Source organism: Lithobates pipiens, unplaced genomic scaffold (genome assembly GCF_037356315.1).
Source record: "Lithobates pipiens isolate NorthernLeopardFrog02 unplaced genomic scaffold, aLitPip1_a1.2 Scaffold_10, whole genome shotgun sequence".
In the NCBI taxonomy this organism is placed as follows: Eukaryota; Metazoa; Chordata; class Amphibia; order Anura; family Ranidae; genus Lithobates; species Lithobates pipiens.
Genome location: NW_027507686.1, coordinates 219,941,321 through 219,963,160, shown reverse-complemented (window position 1 = coordinate 219,963,160; position 21,840 = coordinate 219,941,321). Strand labels below are relative to the sequence as shown.

The 21,840-nt window shown below is 43.9% G+C and overlaps 1 protein-coding gene across 2 annotated transcripts in view; it reads right to left on the bottom strand.

Moving 5' to 3' along the window:
* The window catches only part of ARHGAP1 (Rho GTPase activating protein 1), a 109,465-nt gene that overhangs the window by 61,360 nt on the left and 26,265 nt on the right, over positions 1–21,840 (bottom strand). For both annotated transcript variants that reach the window (XM_077461507.1, XM_077461516.1), the window contains exon 3: positions 18,192–18,281. In XM_077461507.1, the coding sequence (XP_077317633.1) occupies positions 18,192–18,281 (90 nt within the window). The remainder of the gene's footprint in view (positions 1–18,191; positions 18,282–21,840) is intronic.

The window sequence follows — 21,840 nt, the reverse complement described above, 5'->3', positions numbered from 1 at the left end:
CGTTTCAAAGGTACCGACCCTTCTTCCTCAGAGCTCAGCAGTGGGCCCTCCTTCAGCAGTCCCTGTAACAGCTTGATGACTACTCTTACTGTCTTACTGCAAGATTTTATATGATTGTTTGGGAGTAGCTTTTATTTTTAGGTCTTCAATAAATACGTATCTAAAAGGATAATGCACAAGGCTGGTGCGCCTTCTTTTCTCTTGTTGAGGTAGGTGTGGCTGGCCTACAGGTAGGAGTTTCAATGCTAAGAAAATTCTGTCACAGAACAAAGATTTACAATCTACTTGGGGCAAAAAAAGGAATTACAATTTTATGGTATAGGTCAACTAACCATTTAAAGTGTCTGTAAACCCCAGACATGAAATATGAACAAAGCATATCCCTCTTAATTGAGACCAGTACACACTATAGTGTGTACTAGTATCAATTAAAGAGCACTAAGTGTAGTTTCTGCGGCTTCTTTCCTCTGCTATCAGCATGAATCACTTCTGAAAGTTTTCCAAGAGAATAACGGTGACAGGGGAGGGATCACCAGCACATTGACAGTCTCAGCTCTGTTCCGATGTGCTGTGTGAAGGGGGAGAGAGGATCCCTCATCCAAGCTCAGCAGAGTGCAACTTTAGCTCTCTGGCCCCTTCTTTCTGAACTTTTAGGCAAGCTTTACAAATTAAGCACTCTGAATGGATGTAGAGAAGAGAAGACAGCAGATAAACAGGTACAACTTATGTAGGAGGGTTTCTTTATTCTTTGTGTTACATCACCTGAGGCCAGTCACTTCACTGGGTATATGGAAGGGATTACAACCACTTTAAACCCCACGATGGAGCTATCCAAAGCAGGAAGACGCTAGGATTTTATGCATTTCTCCTGGCCTAATGCAACTGCTGCCCCCCTTACCAACAGACCACCCTCAGGGCCGTCAACATGGCACTACCCTTCCCATTGGAGCAGTCAGATTAGATCATTTAGATCAGAAGACAGATGGGTCATGTATATTCTTAATTTTTTTTTTTGTAATGCACAATTACTGCTGAAATTAAAGTGGTTGTTAACCCACTGCAACTAAACCGTATTATCCCCTCTGTACCATAATAACAAGTGTCCCTTTGCCTGCGTTATTTAAAAAAAATAAAAAATAAAACTACTGATCTGTACCTATATGAGCTCGGCTCCCTCGCTCACAGCTCCAGTGGGCGGGGCTGAGCACTCCCACTGACTACAGCCAGGGAGGAGGGGAAGAGAGGAGAGCCAACAGCTGAGCGGAGCTCATATAGGTATGGATCAGAAGATTTTTTACATAGCACAGACACAGGGACACTTAATAAGGTACAGAGGGGATAAGGCGATTTTATTTCAGTCCTGAGAGCAGCATGAGTGGGGGAAGGGGCGGCCGCTGGTACGAGCAGACAGGCAGGGAAGGGGAGGGACACAGAGGGACAGAGGAGACAGATAGCAAGGCTACAGATGACAGAGGCACATACTCTGACCACAGTATCAGGGTTCAGCAGCCATGATACACCGTGGTCAGTTTGCAGAGGAGAGGGCATAGCCAGGCAGGATCAGCCAGGTTTTTTGGGTGTCACAGGGGGCCAAATGACACAGCACAAGCACTGTGCTGTATAACATGCTTTAAGGGAACAGGATTTATTTATTTATTTATTTTTTTGTGGGGGTTAACAAGCAAAGACTGGAAATAATAAAAACAATGCACCTATTGACACTTTCTTGGCAGAAACCGCAAACATTTCTTGAGCAGTCTATATTTTAGAACTTGTTTCTCCACTTTTCCTGCATAATACTTTAATTCCTGAAAAAAATCCTTGAACTCGCAGCTCGCTCTACAGGTCTGACATCTGCCTACAGATTTCTTTCATCACATTAATATTTTCTCACACATAGAAGACTGGCAGTAGAAAAAAAGAAGTGCTACATTGAGCATACCTTCAGCAATTTACATCTATGCTAAGGCTTAATGTACACAGAATGACAGATAGTAACCCACGTTTAAAACGTCAGTTTTGCCGCTTTTACATGCCTCGTTTGCAAGCGTTTTTTTTTTTCAAAATCGCAAAAATGAAAAAAATTTCTGTAAAGGAAACACGGCTAAACACGAGTTACCGCGTTTGGCGTCTGAACTAATTTTTTTGCCTTCAAAAGAAAAGCCTATAAAAACGCAACTGCCTAAAAACAACATTAAACTAACCTGTGTACATGTACAATAACATTGGATGAGTTCAGGGGCAGTTGAAAAAAGCATCCAACTGCCTCTGAACGTCCGTTTACCAGCAGCAGTGTACATGAGGCCTAATTGTATGCTACCGCAAAGCACAAACTGGGGTGGGATGCCATTCATTTTGAATAGCCCCCCCATCTTACACTACCGAGGGTTTTACTGCACCATAAGGCACCAGATGTAAACCAATTGTTCATTGTGGTGTGCTGGGGAAAAAAAAAAAAGAAAAGAAAAAGAAAAAGAAAAAAAAAAAAAGTGGAGATGCATTCATTTTTCCGCTGTGGTGTGTTGGAAGCCTAATCAATATCAGTGGGCAGCTTTACCACAACGCATGTAATGTTTATGCGGTACTGCACTACAAAAGTTGGCTTAAAAAGTTTTTAATCATGTTGTTCCTAAAATTGGTACATATTAGTCACCTGTAGCAGCTTTCCATTTATTTTACCTCTCAAACCATTATTCTTGCCCCTCTCTGGACTCGTTCCATCTCATCAATATATCATTTTTAAATAGCATCTCCAGAATGGACACAAAACTATAAAATGGGGTACAACTAAATGAATAAATATTTAAAGTGGATATTCATCCTCATTGGGATGTTGCTTCCTCTCTGTGGACTCTTGCTGCAGGAATGACCGGGTTATGCTATTAGCATCAGCCGCTCAGCGCATTTGAACTGATGGTGGGCTGACAGTGGCCATTACTGATCACACAGAGCGATTAGTTGCTGTTCCGGGACAAATGTTCAAACCTGGACACAGCTGTGTCTGCAGAAATCCAGAAGACAGATGTGTGAAAAGGTGCCTTATTGTTCTCCAATGGGTCTAGCGCTTAAGCTTTTCTTAAATGCACTTAAATGTTTTTTTTAAATCTCCACCACCCCAACACAAGATCATTACCGAATTCCAACACCTCTGTATTCAAGTGTCAAGTTTTCATCTCTTGACTGCCCAGGAGCACCGCAGCTTTTGTTACACCCGATCACAATTCTGATTGCATAGTATGGTGCATGCACCCAGTGATGATATGGAACCAGTTAAAAATACAATACTAACACAATAAGCACCTTGGCAAATGCCAATGGGGGAGGAATAAGGGTCCAGTCAGTTTTCTTGCAGTGCTCATATGCTGAAGTATGCTGAGAGGAGGAGAGGGCAGAGTGACAAAAATAAAAAAAATGCTCTTTCATTTGCTGCTTCTTCATTCACTGTTCTGTTACAGGCTGGTCTCCTGCCATGCCAAAAAGGGCTGTGCTGTTTTGCACAGCTGTGTAGGTTTCAGGGCTGAATAGACAGAAATACAAATCTTTGGACAGGTAGAACTGCTCCCATGTATGCATTTAGTCTTACTGGGTGTCTAGTTTTCTGCCCTTGTTGTTTTAACTTTAGTGTCAGAAAAAAAATGTTTTACTATCCAAACACCTTATATAGCCCACTTCCTGTTTCTGGTCTGGTCATTAGCCTAGGCTTATGACATCATGCACAGCTCTCTCATGAGAGATTGCCAGGAAGAGAGAGAGAGGGGATGCGTCATAAGAGGGCTAATGAGAACCTCAGAGCTGGAGGGGTGTGTGTAAATCCAGGAAGCGAACAGACAGCAGCTTCAGCTGACCACAGTTAAAATAGTTGTAGCCAGACTCGTTGGAGGGAGATTTCTGCAGCATATTTGGCAAGTACAGAATCACAGTATATATAAAATATGCAAAGTGGTTGGAGGGAAGATTCAGAATGGCAAAAATGTTTTTATTATAAATTATGCGAGCAGACTACAGTTCCTCCATAAATAAAATTTGCACAGGCTACAAACACTATGGGGGTTATTTACTAAAGGAAAATCCACTTTGCACTGCAAGTGAACTTGGAAGTGAAGTCGCTGTAGATCCGAGGGGGACATGCAAGGAAAAAAAAAAAAAAAAAAAAAAGAGAGAAGAGCATTTTATCACATAGAAGAAGACTGTCATTCATTTGAATGGCGCCTAAAAATGTGGTTGGGGTATGTTGCGATAAAAGCGCTCTGCAATTGCGGCATCTTGTGAAGCTTGTCGCCCAAAAAAAGTTCAGGAGCTACTTTTAGGTAACACCACAACATGCATGGCCATGTAATCATAACTGGCTATATTTTAGAAATGGGCAAGCATACACGGGGGGGGGGGGGGGGGGGGACATGACACCAGCTTTGATTTTTGCCAGGAGGAAATGTGGATAAATCTCTACAGAAAGCAGATTTTTCGGCCACCTTTTGGGCTGATATTCTGTACATCGCCGCCACCAATTACACTACTCCTACCAGCCTCTCTCTTATAAACTTCCACATGCGGGTAGGAAGGCGGTGAGAGATGGCGCAACTATCCATCTGATCGCCTGCGGCTGCAGCTCTGACAACAGCCTTCGCAGCCTTGCTGTAGGGGCAGAACAGCGGTGATGTGAGGCGGGCAGTGAGAGATGAGGTCATCTCTCTGCTGTGCCGACAGAGATTGGCAGAGACTGCAGCAAGCGCCGCAATACAGATTATTTGAAAAATTTGAATATCAGCCCCCAATAAAAAAAAAAAAAAAAATCGTTCGACCCCGAGCATACAGATTGCAAAAAATCTGATCAGGAGATTTCACCTTCTTCATTCTATACAAAAAAAAAAAACTCCTCAAAAATGTATTGCCCGGTGTTCAAGTTGACTGCAGGGTTCAAATATAAATCTAAAGCCGGCCATACATGGATCGAAACTCGGCCAGTTCAGCAGGGACCAGACAAATTTTGATCCTTGTATGGCCACCATGATTGTACACAAGTTGATCTATTGATCGACGCGTGTACAACCAGCCTGCACATTTTTCCCCAATGATTGGTGCCACCAGTTATAGCCAGAAACACGAAATCATTATGTTCTGCTGGCAAGGAAGCTTCTACTCTGGCAGAATACAATAGCAATGCAGGAGGGATTCCCCTATAAACACTGACCATGTTGATGGGGGAAAATCAAGTAATTTTCTTTCCTTCTGGAAGTAAAGAAAATTGCTTAATTTATGGCCATGTGTGACGTCAGGCAGTTTCCTGTGCAGCACTGTCAGGATTCTGAAGATGGTCTCTAAAGCAGTGCTGGGACAAGGTAATTTGGTAACAAAAGTAAAAAGCCAAAATGCGTCCCCCCTCCATGGTTTGTGACTTGCCTCAGCTGCATAAATTTGAGGGTCTTGCCTTTTTTGCATCCTACCCACTTCCTGCCACAGCACCTAAAGGTAGCCTCCTCTTTTGCCTGTCCCTTGGCCTGGCCCTGATCTCAAGCCAATCTGCAGTATTCTCTTCTCTATATCCGTTCAAAGTGCTAATTAAAGCTTGTCAAGTCAGAGAGCTGAAGTTACACTCTGCAGAGCCCAGTGAGGAGAGCTGATTGGAGGGGAGGGGAATGGATACCACCCAACCCCCCCCCCCCCCCCCCCCCCCAGACAGCACACAGGAACAGAGCTGAGGCTGTCAATCAGCTGGAAGTCCCTTCACTGTCACCTTTTTTCTCTTGGTGTCATGAAAACCCTTCAGAAGTGATGCATGCTTTTAGCAGAGGAAGGCGGCAACAGAGAGAAATTACACTTAGTGCTATTAATTGAGACAAGTACGCACTAGGGATATACGTTTGTTCATATTTTATGTCCGAGGTTTACAACCAATTTAACCTTTCCCAACTAAGTCCACAACTACACTGTTCTAATGAATAACATAAGATTGAATATTTGGATTCTTGCACAAGCTCTGATTAGACCGTGGTCTTTACTACAATATAACCCAGTAAGCCAAATGCCAACCCTGGCAGCCCCAGCCGAGGTCCCTAATGTTGTTGTTCTCCATTTCAGACAGCCAAGTAGAAGTAGCTTTGAGTGAAACGCATTCTGTCAGTGAAGCTCATGCTTTATAAAATTGAGCAATATATTTTATAAGAACTAGTATTCTCCTTATAGGGAAGGCTGAAGTCCTATCTGCAGACTCATTGCAATCTCAGGCTGTGAGAAAGCAACTCCCCATCAGCCATCCCCTGAGAATAGGAACCAGGCATCGATTAAAGGGAACACAGAGGCACAAAACCCTGACTGCTTAGCATAAAAACACATTACACCACGAATCTTCTTAGTGCCAAGCTACACAAATCAGAGTCAGTTTTAATAGACAAACAATTTATATTAGGGTGGAAGAATGTTATGGCAGCCTAGATGGTGTGCCGTTCCCAATATGAAACCAAATTTCTTTATTAGTAATTTCCAGCTCTTTTAAAAGCGATGACATGCCATGCAGCACTAGACATAAGAATTCAGTGATATCATTTAACGTGGGCCTGTACTGCTGTGAAAAGCACTATGTCAGCCTTGACATTATTATGGAAACATCTGACATCTCACAGACACAGAGATTACCACTCCAACCTCCCAGATCCACAATAAAGTGCTCACCCTAATGGGACTCACAGGTGCTGGCTCTGAGATCACTAACATGCTTTAACAACATTTTCCTGTAAAATACTGTTATACAATAAAACTTTGACTATTTTTATTTAACTGCATGCTTCATTTAAAGTCCCACCTGTTTTGTCCTCCCTTTTCAATATTGAACCCTACGGACTAAGACTGGGATGCTATATTATATATATATATATATATATACACATATACACACACACACATATAATAAATAAATAATCACACACACATTATGCAGCCAGTTCCCCATCACCACAAATTCGCTTCTGCAATGGCTGCACATTTCTCAGGGCGGGTTTCCCCAATAGTGATAACAGTGGAAGACGCCTGTGTAATTTGTACTGAAACAGTCACATGTTGTCTCTAATGAAAGCTCATGTGACAACACACAACTGGGTGACAGGGACAGAGTGCTACACGAGGAAAGGCCTGAACAAGCACCTTATTTAAATCAAAGCTACAGATCTAGCAGTATTGAACTTGATCTTTAAACTTCTTTATCATGCTAAAAGCTTATGGTAAGTTTTAGAGGTTGTGTTTACATGTAGTTTTAGATACAAAATTGTCTGTACTATACCAACATCAAAACTCAGCCACTGCTATAGCAGCCTCCAAGGCATGGATCAATTACCTGGAACAAGTTCACACAAGATGTTTGGCCCCACCACACACCTGGTTGCTTTTAGACGTTCCCCACTCTGATGACATTACCCAGTACAGTGCCTTGCGAAAGTATTCGGCCCCCATGAACTTTTCAACCTTTTGCCACATTTCAGGCTTCAAACATAAAGATATGAAATTTTAATTTTTTGTGAAGAATCACCAACAAGTGGGACACAATTGTGAAGTGGAACGAAATCTATTGGATATATTTTAAACTTTTTTGGCAAATAAAAAACTGAAAAGTGGTGCGTGCAAAATTTATTCGGCCCCTTTACTTTCAGTGCAGCAAACTCAATCCAGAAGTTCAGCGAGGATCTCTGAATGATCCAATGTTGTCCTAAATGACTGATGGAGAGAAATAGAATCCACCTGTGTGTAATCAAGTCTCTGTATAAATGCACCTGCTCTGTGATAGTCTCAGGGTTCTGTTGAAAGCGCAGAGAGCATCATGAAGACCAAGGAACACACCAGGCAGGTCCGTAATACTTTTGTGGAGAAGTTTAAAGCCGGATTTGGATACAAAAAGATTTCCCAAGCTTTAAACATCCCAAGGAGCACTGTGCAAGCGATCATTTTGAAATGGAAGGAGTATCAGACCACTGCAAATTTACCGAGACCTGGCCGTCCCTCTAAACTTTCAGCTCAGACAAGGAGAAGACTGATCAGATATGCCGCCAAGAGGCCCATGATCACTCTGGATGAACTGCAGAGAACTACAGCTGAGGTGGGAGTCTGTCCATAGGACAACAATCAGTCGTACACTGCACAAATCTGGCCTTTATGGAAGAGTGGCAAGAAGAAAGCCATTTCTCAAAAGATATCCATAAAAAGTCTCGTCTAAAGTTTACCACAAGCCACCTGGGAGACACACCAAACATGTGGAAGAAGGTGCTCTGGTCAGATGAAACCAAAATCGAACTTTTTGCCCACAATGCAAAACGATATGTTTGGCGTAAAAGCAACACAGCTCATCACCCTCAACACACCATCCCCACTGTCAAACATGGTGGTGGCAGCATCATGGTTTGGGCCTGCCTTTCTTCAGCAGGGACAGGGATGATGGTTAAAATTGAGGGGAAGATGGATGCAGCCAAATACAGGACCATCCTGGATGAAAACCTGTTGGAGTCTGCACAAGACCTGAAACTGGGACGGAGATTTATCTTCCAACAAGACAATGATCCCAAACATACAGCAAAATCTACAAAAGGAATGGTTCACAAATAAACGTATCCAGGTGTTAGAATGGCCAAGTCAAAGTCCAGACCTGAATCCAATCGAGAATCTGTGGAAAGAGCTGAAAACTGCTGTTCACAAACGCTCTCCATCCAACCTCACTGAGCTCGAGCTGTTTTGCAAGGAAGAATGGGCAAGAATTTCAGTCTCTCGATGTGCAAAACTGATAGAGACATACCCCAAGCGACTTGCAGCTGTAATCGCAGCAAAAGGTGGCTCTACAAAGTATTAACGCAAGGGGGCCGAATAATTTTGCACGCCCCACTTTATTAGTTAAAAAAAGTTTCAAAAATCCAATAGATTTCGTTCTACTTCACAATTGTGTCCCACTTGTTGGTGATTCTTCACAAAAAATAAAATTTTTTATATCTTTATGTTTGAAGCCTGAAATGTGGCAAAAGGTTGAAAAGTTCAAGGGGGCCGAATACTTTCGCAAGGCACTGTATATAGTTAGCCATAGATGCATCAACAATTGTCCACTTCAGCAAGGAACGGAAAACTGTTGATCCATCTATGGCCATTCCAGCTCAAGAAAAGTTGATCTAATGTACTGGGATGATGCCTGCAGATGCAGGCATTACCCCGGTATTGTTTAGAGTTGGCAATTGGCTCTTGATGTGCGCATGCACTATGGCGACGTCATTCCAGCTGATCAGCAAATCAGCTGGAGCGCCCTTGGCGTTCCGTTCAGCGCATGCACTTTTCGACAGTGGGCATATATCGACAGAACACCGGAATCAGCTTTGATCAGTTGTCTGTAACAGTAAAATCGGAAGTGAAGACATGATATCACTTCCCGCTTACTCAGAAGCCATTGGTGCCATTTTTTTAAATCAAAAGCATTCAAAAACCAGCCTTGACATTTACTCGGCTCCGACAGGTTGGTCAGGCATTCTAGTCAGGATGCCCTGTACTGAGGATAGCCCCGTTTCAAGGTTCTGAAGGTAAACTAGAAAAAGTAAGGAAAGATCTTGGTTTAAAAAAAAAAAAAAGGGAGCAGGAAAAGGGGGCGGCTAGGGTATGTGGCTCAGGTACAAACAAACATTCTATGAGTACCTATATGTAGCAGCTAAGGGCAGCCTGGTCCAGGCTAGGTAGAGTATAGTGAAGCCAGGTTTTAAGAAATTTTGACTGGGAATCCTTAAAAATGCTAATTTGTTTTTGTAGACAAATAACATATGCCCTTTAACCTCAGCTTCGATGGACTGTTTAGCTTAGCTGCAATGAAGAGCGGGAGTAGCCATTTTTTGTTGCAAGACAGTGAGTCCTAAAATTGATTAACCCCACCCTCTCCCTAGTTCCATCAATGCATTCAGCTGTGGCATCAACCCCATTACACCCCCCCCCCCCCCCCCCACCACCACCACCTCCAAATGGTAGAAATCTAGTGTTGACCTGCCCACGCCTGTGCACCAACATCCCATAGACTTGAACTTGAACTGGACATTGCTGCAGCAGTAGGGGTACAGCCTATTTAAGTCTATGGGACATTTGTGTGCAGGTGTTGGCAAGACTGCACTAGAAAGGAGAGCTGGGGGAATCTCTGGGAGGGGCAAGTAAACCTGAACTAGAAGCACATCCCTAAACATTTAAAAATAAATTATTAAACAGCTCTGATCTTCACCAGGAAGAACAGCTGTAGATCTCAGGGAGGATGACGATGAGTCCACAGTCCCATCCAGAGACAATGTTGTTGCCTGGAGTAGCATTTTAATTTAAAAACAACAACATCTTTCCACTGTCTCTGTGGGGGACTACAACTTTCCAAAGACATGTTTATATGCCCAGGGGAGCATTCAGCAGAAGATCACATAAATATAGAAAAAGGAAAAAAAAAAAAAAAAACACAAGAATGAAGCAAACTGCATAATTAAGTCACGGAGCATTGAATGTTCCATGAAGGAATTCCAAATGACTTCATAAAAAGCATGTCAGGGACAGGCTCTCAATCAGTGGTATACTGGGGGGTCCTTCAGAGGGATTCAAGCAGTTCCTCTTTTAATAGTAAGCTTGCAGGTATTCTACGCTTCCCCATATACATTTCATTGGCTCCGCCTTTTTATTTGCCATAAAAGTAAGCCGGCAAGCCAATTTTCTGGCAGCCCACACAGTCAATGTCTCCAGGAGAGGGAAAGGGTCAGTGGCCCAGTCATACCATCTAAATCCGGCCATACATGAAACACATTTTTACTGATTCTTTAAGGACCAGCTGAAATTCGCTTAGTGGATGACCCAGAGGGAAGATCTTTGGCCCAACAGAGCCTGTGTCACATCAGATGGATGGCTATTGAGGAAAATATTTCAAATAAAAGTTTCTGTGAATGGAATTTAGCACTGGCTGTGTTCCTTGCCAGCGTGGTTTCTGAATGCGAGGAGTAATCCAGCGATGCATATCTGGCTTCTTCGGCCTGTCCCATCAGTGATGTCATCACCTTAATTTGTGTGTTTCTGGATCCTGAGAGAACCCTGCAGTTAAAAAGCCAATAGAAAAAGTGTCGGGGGCGTGGTCTCGGCACGAAGGAGTGAGGATGCACATTTTGAGAGCTCCCTGTCCGTGACCCCTCCGCAGCCCTATCGCACAGTCTGGCTGCATATCTCAGCATTACCGACCTCGCTGAACATCAGCGGAACACAGCCTGCCCGGCGGGGATCGATCTTAACGGCATGGACAAGTACCTGGCCCCGCTACAGCCTCCGGCCTCCACGCCTGACCCAGCCAAGATGGCGCCCGCGTCCTCCTGCGCTCCCGGAATAGCTGCACCAGCAGAAGGTGAGCGGACCGCTGTGCAGGGACATGACATGCCCCCGTTCTCCCAGCCTAGTGACTTGCCCCCCATGTCTCCCCCGTTCGCTATCCATGGCTTCACTGGGCAGCCCAGACCACAGCGGCCTGCCGCCCTGGTTCCCCCACAGCTCCCAACTATCTCAGGGGCCCTGCCGCGGCGGATCCCTCACCCCAGAGCCACGCAGCCAGGTCGCATTCACCTCAGAGGGACACGCATCCACCTCCATCAGCAGCACTATTGGGAGACAGAACCATATGGACCTTCCTCCAAAACCTCCCTACTAAAGAGGACTTTAGCTGCATGGCGGCCAGGATTGAAACAACCCTCAGAAATGAAATAGCAGGGGCCAAACGGGAAGTTTCGGCCACAAACGCAAGGGTGGCTACCTTAGCAAATGATGTGACCTCCCTGACCACTGATGTTACAGGCCTGAAAGTCGCACATGATACCCTCACAGACAGAGTCGCACAGTTGCAACTCTTAGTGGATGACCTTGAGAATCGCAACTGCAGACGCAACATTAGGATCAGAGACTTGCCCGAAGCTACCGGTCAGGCTGGCCTTAAAGCTACAGTCACGGCCATCTTTAACGCCTGTCTGGACCGCGCTGCGGACACAGAGATAGCCATTGATAGAGTTCACAGGACCTTGGGTACCAGGAGCCCCACTGAGAACTGGTCACATGTTTTATGCTGTCTCCACAACTACTCACTAAAAGGAGGACGTCCTGCAAGCAGCATGGCGCAAAGGGAGCATTGACTTTGACGGGGCCCAGGTCACCCTACTGCAGATGTCTCTCGGAAGACCCTTCAAATGAGACGCTGTCTGCAGCCTCTTCTGGAGCAACTGAATGAACGGAGGATCCCCTACAAGTGGGGTCACCCACTTCATCTCATAGTGTGTAAAAATGGCAGGCCCTATGCGCTACGACACCCTTCGGAGGTTCTGTCCTTTTTGGAATCCATGGGCCTACCCCCGGTTTCTGTCCCCGACTGGTTGGCTTTTGTTGTTCCCCAAGGAGCTGTGGCCCCAACGAACAATGTGTACCTGGGTGATTTAAAGTTATATGTACTCTGTGTTGAAAGGTTTAATACGGTTGTCTACTCTTACATTGTTCTACTGTTATTAACTGTCCTATACTGACTGAAGTGATGTTATATAGTGCATTTGATACTGCTGCTGAGATGCCAAAGAAATTCCATGCAGGCCCGCTTGAGGCTGCATGGACCATGGGCTGCTGGAGGGGTACTGCACTGGCGAGTTCCTTTATTCCAACCATTACCTCCCTTACGGGAACCAAACTTCGCGATTCGCGGGATATAGCGGAGTGCTTCCGATGCTTTTACGAAGCCCTCTATAACTTGCACCCCCAGGAGCCAGGAGACGCCTTGCAGGCCGGCTCAGCGGCCATTGACTCATACCTGACTAAAGCAAACCTCCCTTCACTGACATCAGAGGAGATGGAGTTACTCTCGCAACCAATCTCCCCAGAGGAATTGTCGGTGGCCTTAGCTGACTCACCCAAAGGCAAAGCACCTGGCCCAGATGGGTTTACGGTCCCTTACTACAAGACCTTTCTTTCCTTGTTGTCCACGCCATTTGTTTCGGCTTTCAACACCATATTGGAGGGCCAGACCATTCCGCCAGAACTCTTACAGGCAAGCATTTCGGTCATACCCAAGCCAGAGAAGGACCCGCTTCTCTGTGCTAACTACATGCCCATCTCCTTACTGAATTGCGACCTTAAAAACTTTTCACCAAAGTACTGGCGGAACGGATGGCGCCTATTCTCCAACGCCTGATACCCATGGATCAGGTGGGATTTATTCGTAACAGGGAAGCCCGAGACAACACTACCAGAACAGTGAATGTCATAGAACGCGCTAGGCGCCTTAAACTACCGATTATGTTGCCATCTGTAGACGCAGAAAAAGCGTTTGACAGGGTGAGCTGGCCTTTTTTTACTAGCCACCCTGCGACGCCTGGGAAACCCCCCCCCCCCACCACCATGCTTTCGTGGATCACAGCTCTTTATTCATCGCCAACGGCGGTGGTCAGGGTCAATGGGATCGCCTTGTCACGTTTCACTATTGGCAATGGAACGAGGCAGGGATGCCCATTGTCCCCCCTTCTGTTTGTGCTCTCTCTTGAGCCCTTACTTTATCTTATCAGACGGAGCGCAGACATTAAGGGGCTGGAAACCCCCTCACACCACCACAAAGTCGCTGCCTTTGCAGATGACCTCCTGTTCTATGTCTCGGAGCCACACATTACGTTGCCGAATCTCTTAGCGGAAATAAGACGTTATGGAACACTGTCAGATTTCAAAATTAACTTACAGAAATCGGAGGCACTTAACGTCTCCCAACGCTCAGAAGAGTCCAAGTACTAATTTTCCCTTTCGCTGGTCATCTAAGGCTATACAATACCTGGGAACCAAGATTCCCCCAGACCCACGCCTTATTTTCCAACTGAATTTCCAGCCCCTCCTGAAAACTTTTACCATGGATCTAGAGCGATGGTCAAAGTTAGCAACCTCATGGTTTGGAAGATGCAATGTGCTCAAAATGAACATAATGCCAAGGCTCTTATACCTTTTGCAAGCCTTACCGATAAAAATTCCACAATCATTTTTTAAAGCTCTGCACTCTATCTTTGTCCGATACGTGTGACAGGGAAAGCCACCAAGGCTCAGCCGAGCCTTGCTGCTCAGACTGAAGGACAGGGGAGGGGTTGGCCTTCCGGACCCGGCATAGTACTACACGGCTGTCCACATGAACAGGGCGGTGGACTGGTGCAGACATCTGAAGGACAAACTGTGGGTCTGTCTGGAACGAGAGTCCATACCATTCCCAATTGAAGGTTTGCCCTGGAGTGGGCCGGGCTGGTCAGGAGTAACACAGGCGCACCCTCTCATTGATCCAACATTGCGGGAGCTCGACAGATATTTTTCACCGACGGGTGTGCCCAGTTTCCCATTGCCCATGACTCCTATTATTGGACACCCGAGCTTTGAACCCGGCATGGCAGACGTCTTTTCGCCTCAACCCAGAACGAGACCTGGTAAGAGCCTCTTATTTCCTGGGCCCAAGGACATGGAAGACTGTCAACTTTGTACGGGGCATTAGACAACACAGCCCTGGGCAAGTGGAAGCTTGCCCAACTCTCCCACTTCTTAAAATCTTTACCACATAGTAACGGTTTCCGCAGACCTCGAGCGTCGTTTGAAGAGTTGTGCTCAGGAGAGGGACCGACCCGTGGATCTCTTTCTCTTTCGTATCGCATCCTGTTGGACCATCTATCCCAGGGTGACCTGTTCATCGAAAAATGGGAGCAGGACCTAAATGTCAAGCTCTCAACGAACCAGAAGAATCGTGCGCTTCTTTTTGCGCACAAAGTCATCCTTGTGCAGTAAATACCAGGAAATAGCTTATAAAATTTTGACCCGCTGGTACAGGACCCCCACAGTCCTGGCAGCTATGTTTCCTGGTCACAGCCCATTGTGCTGGAGATGCGGTGAGCAAACCGGTACGTTACTGCATATCTTCTGGGAGTGCCCACAACTGACCCATTTCTGGAGACAAGTCCTCCAAATTATTCACGACCTCACAGCTATCGATCTTAGGAACAATCCAGCGGCGATTTTCCTTAACCTGACCCCCGCTAGCGAGCAAGAAGTACCATACATCTCTATTAAAACACCTTCTGAGTGCAGCCAGGGCATGTATACCTAGCATGTGGAAGCAGCAGGTAGCTCCGACAGCGTCTCAATGGTTTGCGAGAGTCTGTGACATCTATCGTATGGAACAGCTCACATCGGCGTTGGGCGACAGGGAGGAGGAACACACTTCTCGATGGATGCCTTGGAGCCTATTCAGGTTTTCCGATGACTACAGAACCTATTTGTAAGTGCTGGCAAAAGAGCGGGGAGAAAGACCCGGTCGTAGGAAACCACCAGAGTCCTCTTTATTTCTCTCTCCTCTCATAGACCACTTTGGTCCATCCCCGCTCCCTTGACCCTCTTCTGCCTCTTGGCCCTATTAACCCGCTCTTTCTTTCTTCCCTTGTCCATTTCCCATGCCCACCTGCCCCCCCCCTTTTTTTTCCCCTTTCCCCTAACCCGCAAGTATAATCAAAATAACTGTTGATTGCCAGGGCTTTACCATTCTGTTCTCTCAGTTTCCCAGCCAGGGTTCGGTGGCCCTTGGGGTGGTCCTGGTTGAGCTCTATACTCTATAGAATGAAGGCAGGCCAACGCTGCTGTAATATATTAGGTTTCACCCGGTCCCCCATGATGTACTTACAGTTTATTTTGATGTATTGGAAAACTGATTTGTGTTTTCTGCAATTTGTCTCTGTATTACCTGCAATCCGTAAATAAAGAATAAAAAAAATAAAAAAAAAAGTGTCCACAACATACCCACGTGAAGATGTGGGCACCTGAAGATGGACCCAGATTCCTGTGTATGAAAGAAAAGAGAAGGCTCCAGACTGGAACATGCAACCTCAAATTTAGGCAAGTAAAAGAGGCACCAGCACAGAGTGTATCTTATAAAACGCTGCACCTTATGTTTTTAAAAAAAATAAAATTTATTTATATTATATATATATATATATATATATATTAGTTGGAGGATTCTTATTGCCGACCCAGCTCATAAACAAACACAAGAAGCAGCCTTTGGAAAACCCAAGCTTGTCTGAAGCAGAACTGAATAAACAGGACATGTTATGCAAAGTATGTGTAAAATGTCTTATCTTGTTCACCAGGCAAAATCTACAACTCTGATCATAAGTGAGCCCAGCGATGGTCTTATCTGATGGTCTGCTGGAAGCAAGGAATTCCAATGGCATATTCAACCAACATGTTAGTTCCTGCTGTATAATACTTGTTTACCGAACACCTGGATTCATCATTTGTTTATTTTCCCCCATGCAAAAAGTGAGCAGAGTCATTACTGTTCTCCATGCAAAACTGCAAGTGGAAGCACATGCATAACAATAAACACAGAATATAAATGCAGACTCATTAGGAGGAGGTCAACAGCTGCGATCAGACACTTCTCATACGGAATTTGTGCACAAAGGCATGAAAAAAAAAAAATTGGCATATGCTGGACATTTTTAGCAAGTGCATCAGATGCTTAAGTGAACAGAATATAGTGAGCCAAACTGCTCAACATTTACAAGCACTAAGTGATGTAACAATTTTGAACTGTGACTTTCTGGAATTCAAAAGGGCTTTTTTTTTTTTTTTTTTTTTTTTATAGTAGAATGAAAATTAGGACATCAAGTGAAAACAGCTGAACAACATTACTTAAAAGTAGAACTGAAGTTAACCAATACAAATTGGTAGCAGGTAGAGTTATACAGCAGAGTGCAAAATCTGGTGCAGCTCTTCATAGAAACCAATCAGCTTCTAGGTTTTATTGCCAAAGCTTAATTGAACAAGCTGAAGATAGAAGCCGATTGGCTACCATCCATAGTTGCACGAGATTCTGAGTGCTATGGTTTTAGTAAATCTCCCTGTGTGTATATATATTCTACACTAAAACCTCATTTTCTTCCCGCTATCAATTTTTTTTTTAAATCAACTTGTATGCTGAGTGCTGTGCATGTGTAGTTCCGCATACAATCTCAGCATCTTACAGATCCTGGAAGTTAGAGGCGGTTGCAGAGTCAATGCAAGTCATCATGCGTGTGTGAGAGTTATGTCAACAGTGGTCACCCAATGGCTGAAGACAGAAGACTACAGATGTGATAAGTCGGGAACATGGGCCTGCAGGAGAGTACGGTATGTTAAACAGGTAAGTTTACTATGATGTACAAGTATGCAGTCAAGGCTGAGTTTGTAAAAGAACCCAAACAATTAGGCTTCCAGCATTACAATTCGGCACTTAGCATGCACCTATGTGAAAAAGTGAAGTTCTGCCATGTTAAAAAGGCAACATTTAGGAAAGTTGATTTGTGCCCAAGCTATACCCTAAACATTTTACAGATGCTCTTAGATTCTTCCTGAAAAATAGCACAGCACTTAGTATGCGAGGATACCTAGCTACCCCTGCCTACAGTATACATCCGCAGTGTGAGATGTGCAGAACAAGGCATGGCAAGTGAGTAATGGGGGAGGAATCAGCTGCAAAGACACCACAGGCAAAACCGGTGACTTGTCCTTTGCCCTCTGCCTACCATTTTTGGCACTGCTTCCACAGTTCAGCTCTTCAGTACAAGATAATAATATTTGACCCTCTTATTAAAATGTTAATTACTTTGCCATAAGGGACCAAAAGCCTGAGAGTTGCAGCTCCTTTATCTGTCTCATCACAATTACAGGCTGTCTGTGTCAAGTTTAGAAAGGCTATATAGACATAAAAATTCCCACATCCCAGTGCAGCCTGTGTGATCACCAAGGCACGCACACCCTTCTCTAATGACAGCAATACAGAACCGTATAACTATGCAAAAAGAACCATTTTTGACCGATTTATGGGCTTCCCATATTACTCCCGGGGGCTACTGTCTGCGGTGGCATTTGTCTGGAAGTAACAAAAGAACCATTTTTTTTTTAGAACATAGGTGAACTCAGTAAAACATCACCTGCATTTCTTTACCGAAATTTAGATATAGTGACTGTTGTAGGCAACCTGACCATTTTCTCAAGTGCAGCAGTTGTCATAATTGAGCTCTATAAAGATGAATGAATCTTGAGAGAAATTCACTAAAGCAAGACTTTATATTCGTAGTTATTACAAAACACATCCAACGACGTGACTAGAGAAGGTCAAGGTAAAAACCATGTAAAGAGAGGCTTACCTGCTACTTCCACAATTTGATGTCTGGCAATGTCATAATAAGGATCATCCCAGCGAAGGTGGATGATGGGATCAGGGGATGTCTTAGAGTCTGCATAAGAGCATAATATAAACATTATCAGGATTATTCATACATTTTCAATTTATTAGATCTTTAAAAATGTAAAACTATTTTGTATTTTTTTTTTTAAACCTGACCAGAAGAAAGTTGTTTTTTTTGTAAACTATCAAAATTGAATAAATTTGTTACAAGGATTCTCTACAATCTCTTGTTTTGACAAGAGACATTACATACATTTTCATAAATGGGCAGAACACATTACTACAGAGAACAAAATTGTTCCTCTCAGTCCAATGCTGTGTTCTGCCTTCTCATTTCATAGACAGCTGCATTTAATAAAACCAGTAACAAGTGGCTGATATAAGAGCAGGGGAGGAGAAAGATTAGAGTTGGGATAGAACCGTCCATATTCCTGGTAAAGAATGAAAAGAGTTCCTACTGAGAGCTTCCTTTAAGGGGAATAATTAAATCACTTTCCTCAGACATTAGCGCCACCTTCATCACCTCCCACTAAAGCTGAAGATGTAAATGGAACAAATCCTGCAAGATGGCATATGATTAACATAAAATACTGATAATGACCACAATTAAACCATATCTTCCATGTACACTACTGAGTGCAAGGGTATAGCATTTTGTCACTGCATGTATTGTATAAATGGGTAAAGTCGCGCTACGGACTATTTTCTCAATCTGTGGTCAAAAAATCTGTGATAAAGGTGAATAGGTGGATAAATGAAACTGTAAATAAGGACACTAATAAAGGGTTAGAGCTGCCTATGCCTGAATCCTCCCATCCTTAAGTGAAGGGGGGGGGGGAGGGGGGTGTAAAGTAAAAAATTAAAAGGTGGGCTATGGTGCTAAAACCCAATGTGTGTGCAGCTTGTGCATATAGGTGTATGCGCATCAAGTTTACCAGTGCTATCAAACTTATGTGTAAAAGTGCTAGTGCTACGGTAACCCGTCTAGGTTCTACGTCTATTACAATTTTAGAAAATCCTAAAACCAAGAACAAAATGCAGAAAATACATATATCAAGATAAAAATAAAAATAGAAATAAAAATAAATTCACATGTGCAATTAAATTAATCTCGGCAGTCAAGCAAAATCCATGCAAAATAATAGTAAAGTCCCTAGAAATACCCTTTGATGTGAAAACTTTTCCGAAATCGCTTTCAGAAATCGCTGGAAAAAATCGCATGCTGCAGTACTTCGAGAGATGATAGTAAAGTGGGGTGGTAAGTGCAAAACAGTCAATATAAAGAGGAACACATTCATCCCCGGTGCGCCACTCAGTAATGTGGAAATGTGATTGCTCTCACCAGATCCAGTCCCCTTGAGGGGTTAATCAGGCTTTCACAATGTAAGCCGCTGTGTTGCTATTCAAACGCTGCTGCTGGTGCGCTGGGGGAATGTTCAACGAAAACGAAAGTAAACTCCATCTCCAGAAGACGTCTCTCTGACGAAATGCGTAGGGCGTGGCCACGTACGTGCACCTTACCATAGCCAGCAGCAGTAGCGGATGGCGGAGTTTACTTTCATTTTACTGTTTGTGTATATGCAAATTTCTTTTGAACAAAATGTGAGTACCTTTTTTTTTTTAATACTCAATAAAAGCTTTTAAAAACGTAGTTGCACCATGGATATGCTTCTCTCCCCCCCATGTATATAACCACGGAGTACATACGAATTGAAAAGTGAACATTCTCCCAGCGCACCAGCAGCAGCGTTTGAATAGCAACACAGTGGCTTACATTGTGAAAGCCTGATTAACCCCTCAAGGGGACTGGATCTGGTGAGAGCAATCACATTTCCACATTACTGAGTGGCGCACCGGGGATGAATGTGTTCCTCTTTATATTGACTGTTTTGCACGAACCACCCCACTTTACTATCATCTCTCGAAGCACTGCAGCATGCGATTTTCCAGCGATTTCTGAAAGCGATTTCGGAAAAGTTTTCACATCAAAGGATATTTCTAGGGACTTTACTATTATTTTGCATGGATTTTGTAGGACTGCCGAGATTAATTTAATTGCACATGTGAATTATTTTTATTTCTATTTTTATTTTTATCTTGATATATGTATTTTCTGCATTTGTTCTTGGTTTTAGGATTTTCTAAAATTGTAATAGAAGTAGAACCTAGACGGGTTACCGTAGCACTAGCACTTTTACACATAAGTTTGTTAGCACTGGTAAACTTGATGCGCATACACCTATATGCACAAGCTGCACACACATTGGGTTTTAGCGCCATAGCCCACCTTTTAATTTTTCACTGCAGGTATTGTACCAATCCACTGGACTGCCTGAACAATAAATCTGGAAAATGCTGAAAAAGTTAATCTCTCAGCACAGAAGATCTCTGTAGTCAAACATCACATTCTTCATATGCAGCCACTATGACCAGGATTACGCCAAAGAACCACTTTATTATAGGATGTAACATGTGACTACATGTGCATCTCAGGAAAACTGGAAGACCAGGAACTTGCAAAGTATTACAGAAGACCCAACCTAAACGTGACACAGTGTGCATAGGTATGAATTTCTGCAGTCAGTACATTACACGGAACCTGTGGAGGACAAGAGCTGCCATGGCTTCATTGCTCTATTATAATTGCACAGGCCATTTGCTCTGCTACTTAGCAAGATATTGAATTGTTCAAAGCAACAGCCAGTGCAAAAGACAAACTCCCCTCCTGCATGATGCCTGTGAGTCACTTGGTAGTAAAGCCAGGATCAGGAGAACAGCCCAGGAACACACCTTATAAAGATCATCGCAGTCTTCTTGTTCTTCAGATTCTAGTTGCCTGGCTGTCATGCATACAGTCTTTAACATTTTCAGACACTGACCATGTATGAACTTATGCTTTTATTGATCTACATTTGTGTTTAAGACCAATAGTGCAAACTATTGACGCTAGTGCATCAACAAAACAGCCAGGCAACCAAAAGCGATCAGGTCAGTAAAGTCAGCCCCCACTTGCTTTAGTTCTTGTAAAAGATACCCAGTTAATGAAAGGAACAGCCATTTCTGCACTCCCTCTCACCTCCTGCACAATAGCCGTGAGTGCAATTGGCCTTATGACTTTTGGCCACGCTATAGCAGCAGAAAGCCACAAATACACAGCAGACAGTACTGCTTAAATTATCTGTCACAATGGCAGTAGGGAGCGCTTTCAACGGCACATGTAAACAAGATGTGTGCAGTGAAGCAATCTAATGTCACGTATACACGATCGAAAATTCGGGCAGCAAAAGATCGATGAGAGCTTTTCATCAGAAAATGCGACTGTGTGCTCCATCGGAATTTTGCTGGCCGAATTTCCACCAGCCAAAGATTGAGAGCATCTTCTCAATTTTTCCGACACAAAAAGTTTTGATCGGAAATCCGGATCGGCTGTAGCAATTCCGACGCGCAAAATTCCTACACATGCTCAGAAACAATCCCATGGTAACTCTGGAGGAGCTGCAGAGATCCACAGCTCAGGTGGGAGAATCTGTCCACAAGACAACTATTAGTCGTGCTCTCCACAAATCTGCCCTTTATGGGGGAATGGCAAGAAGAAAGACATTGGTGAA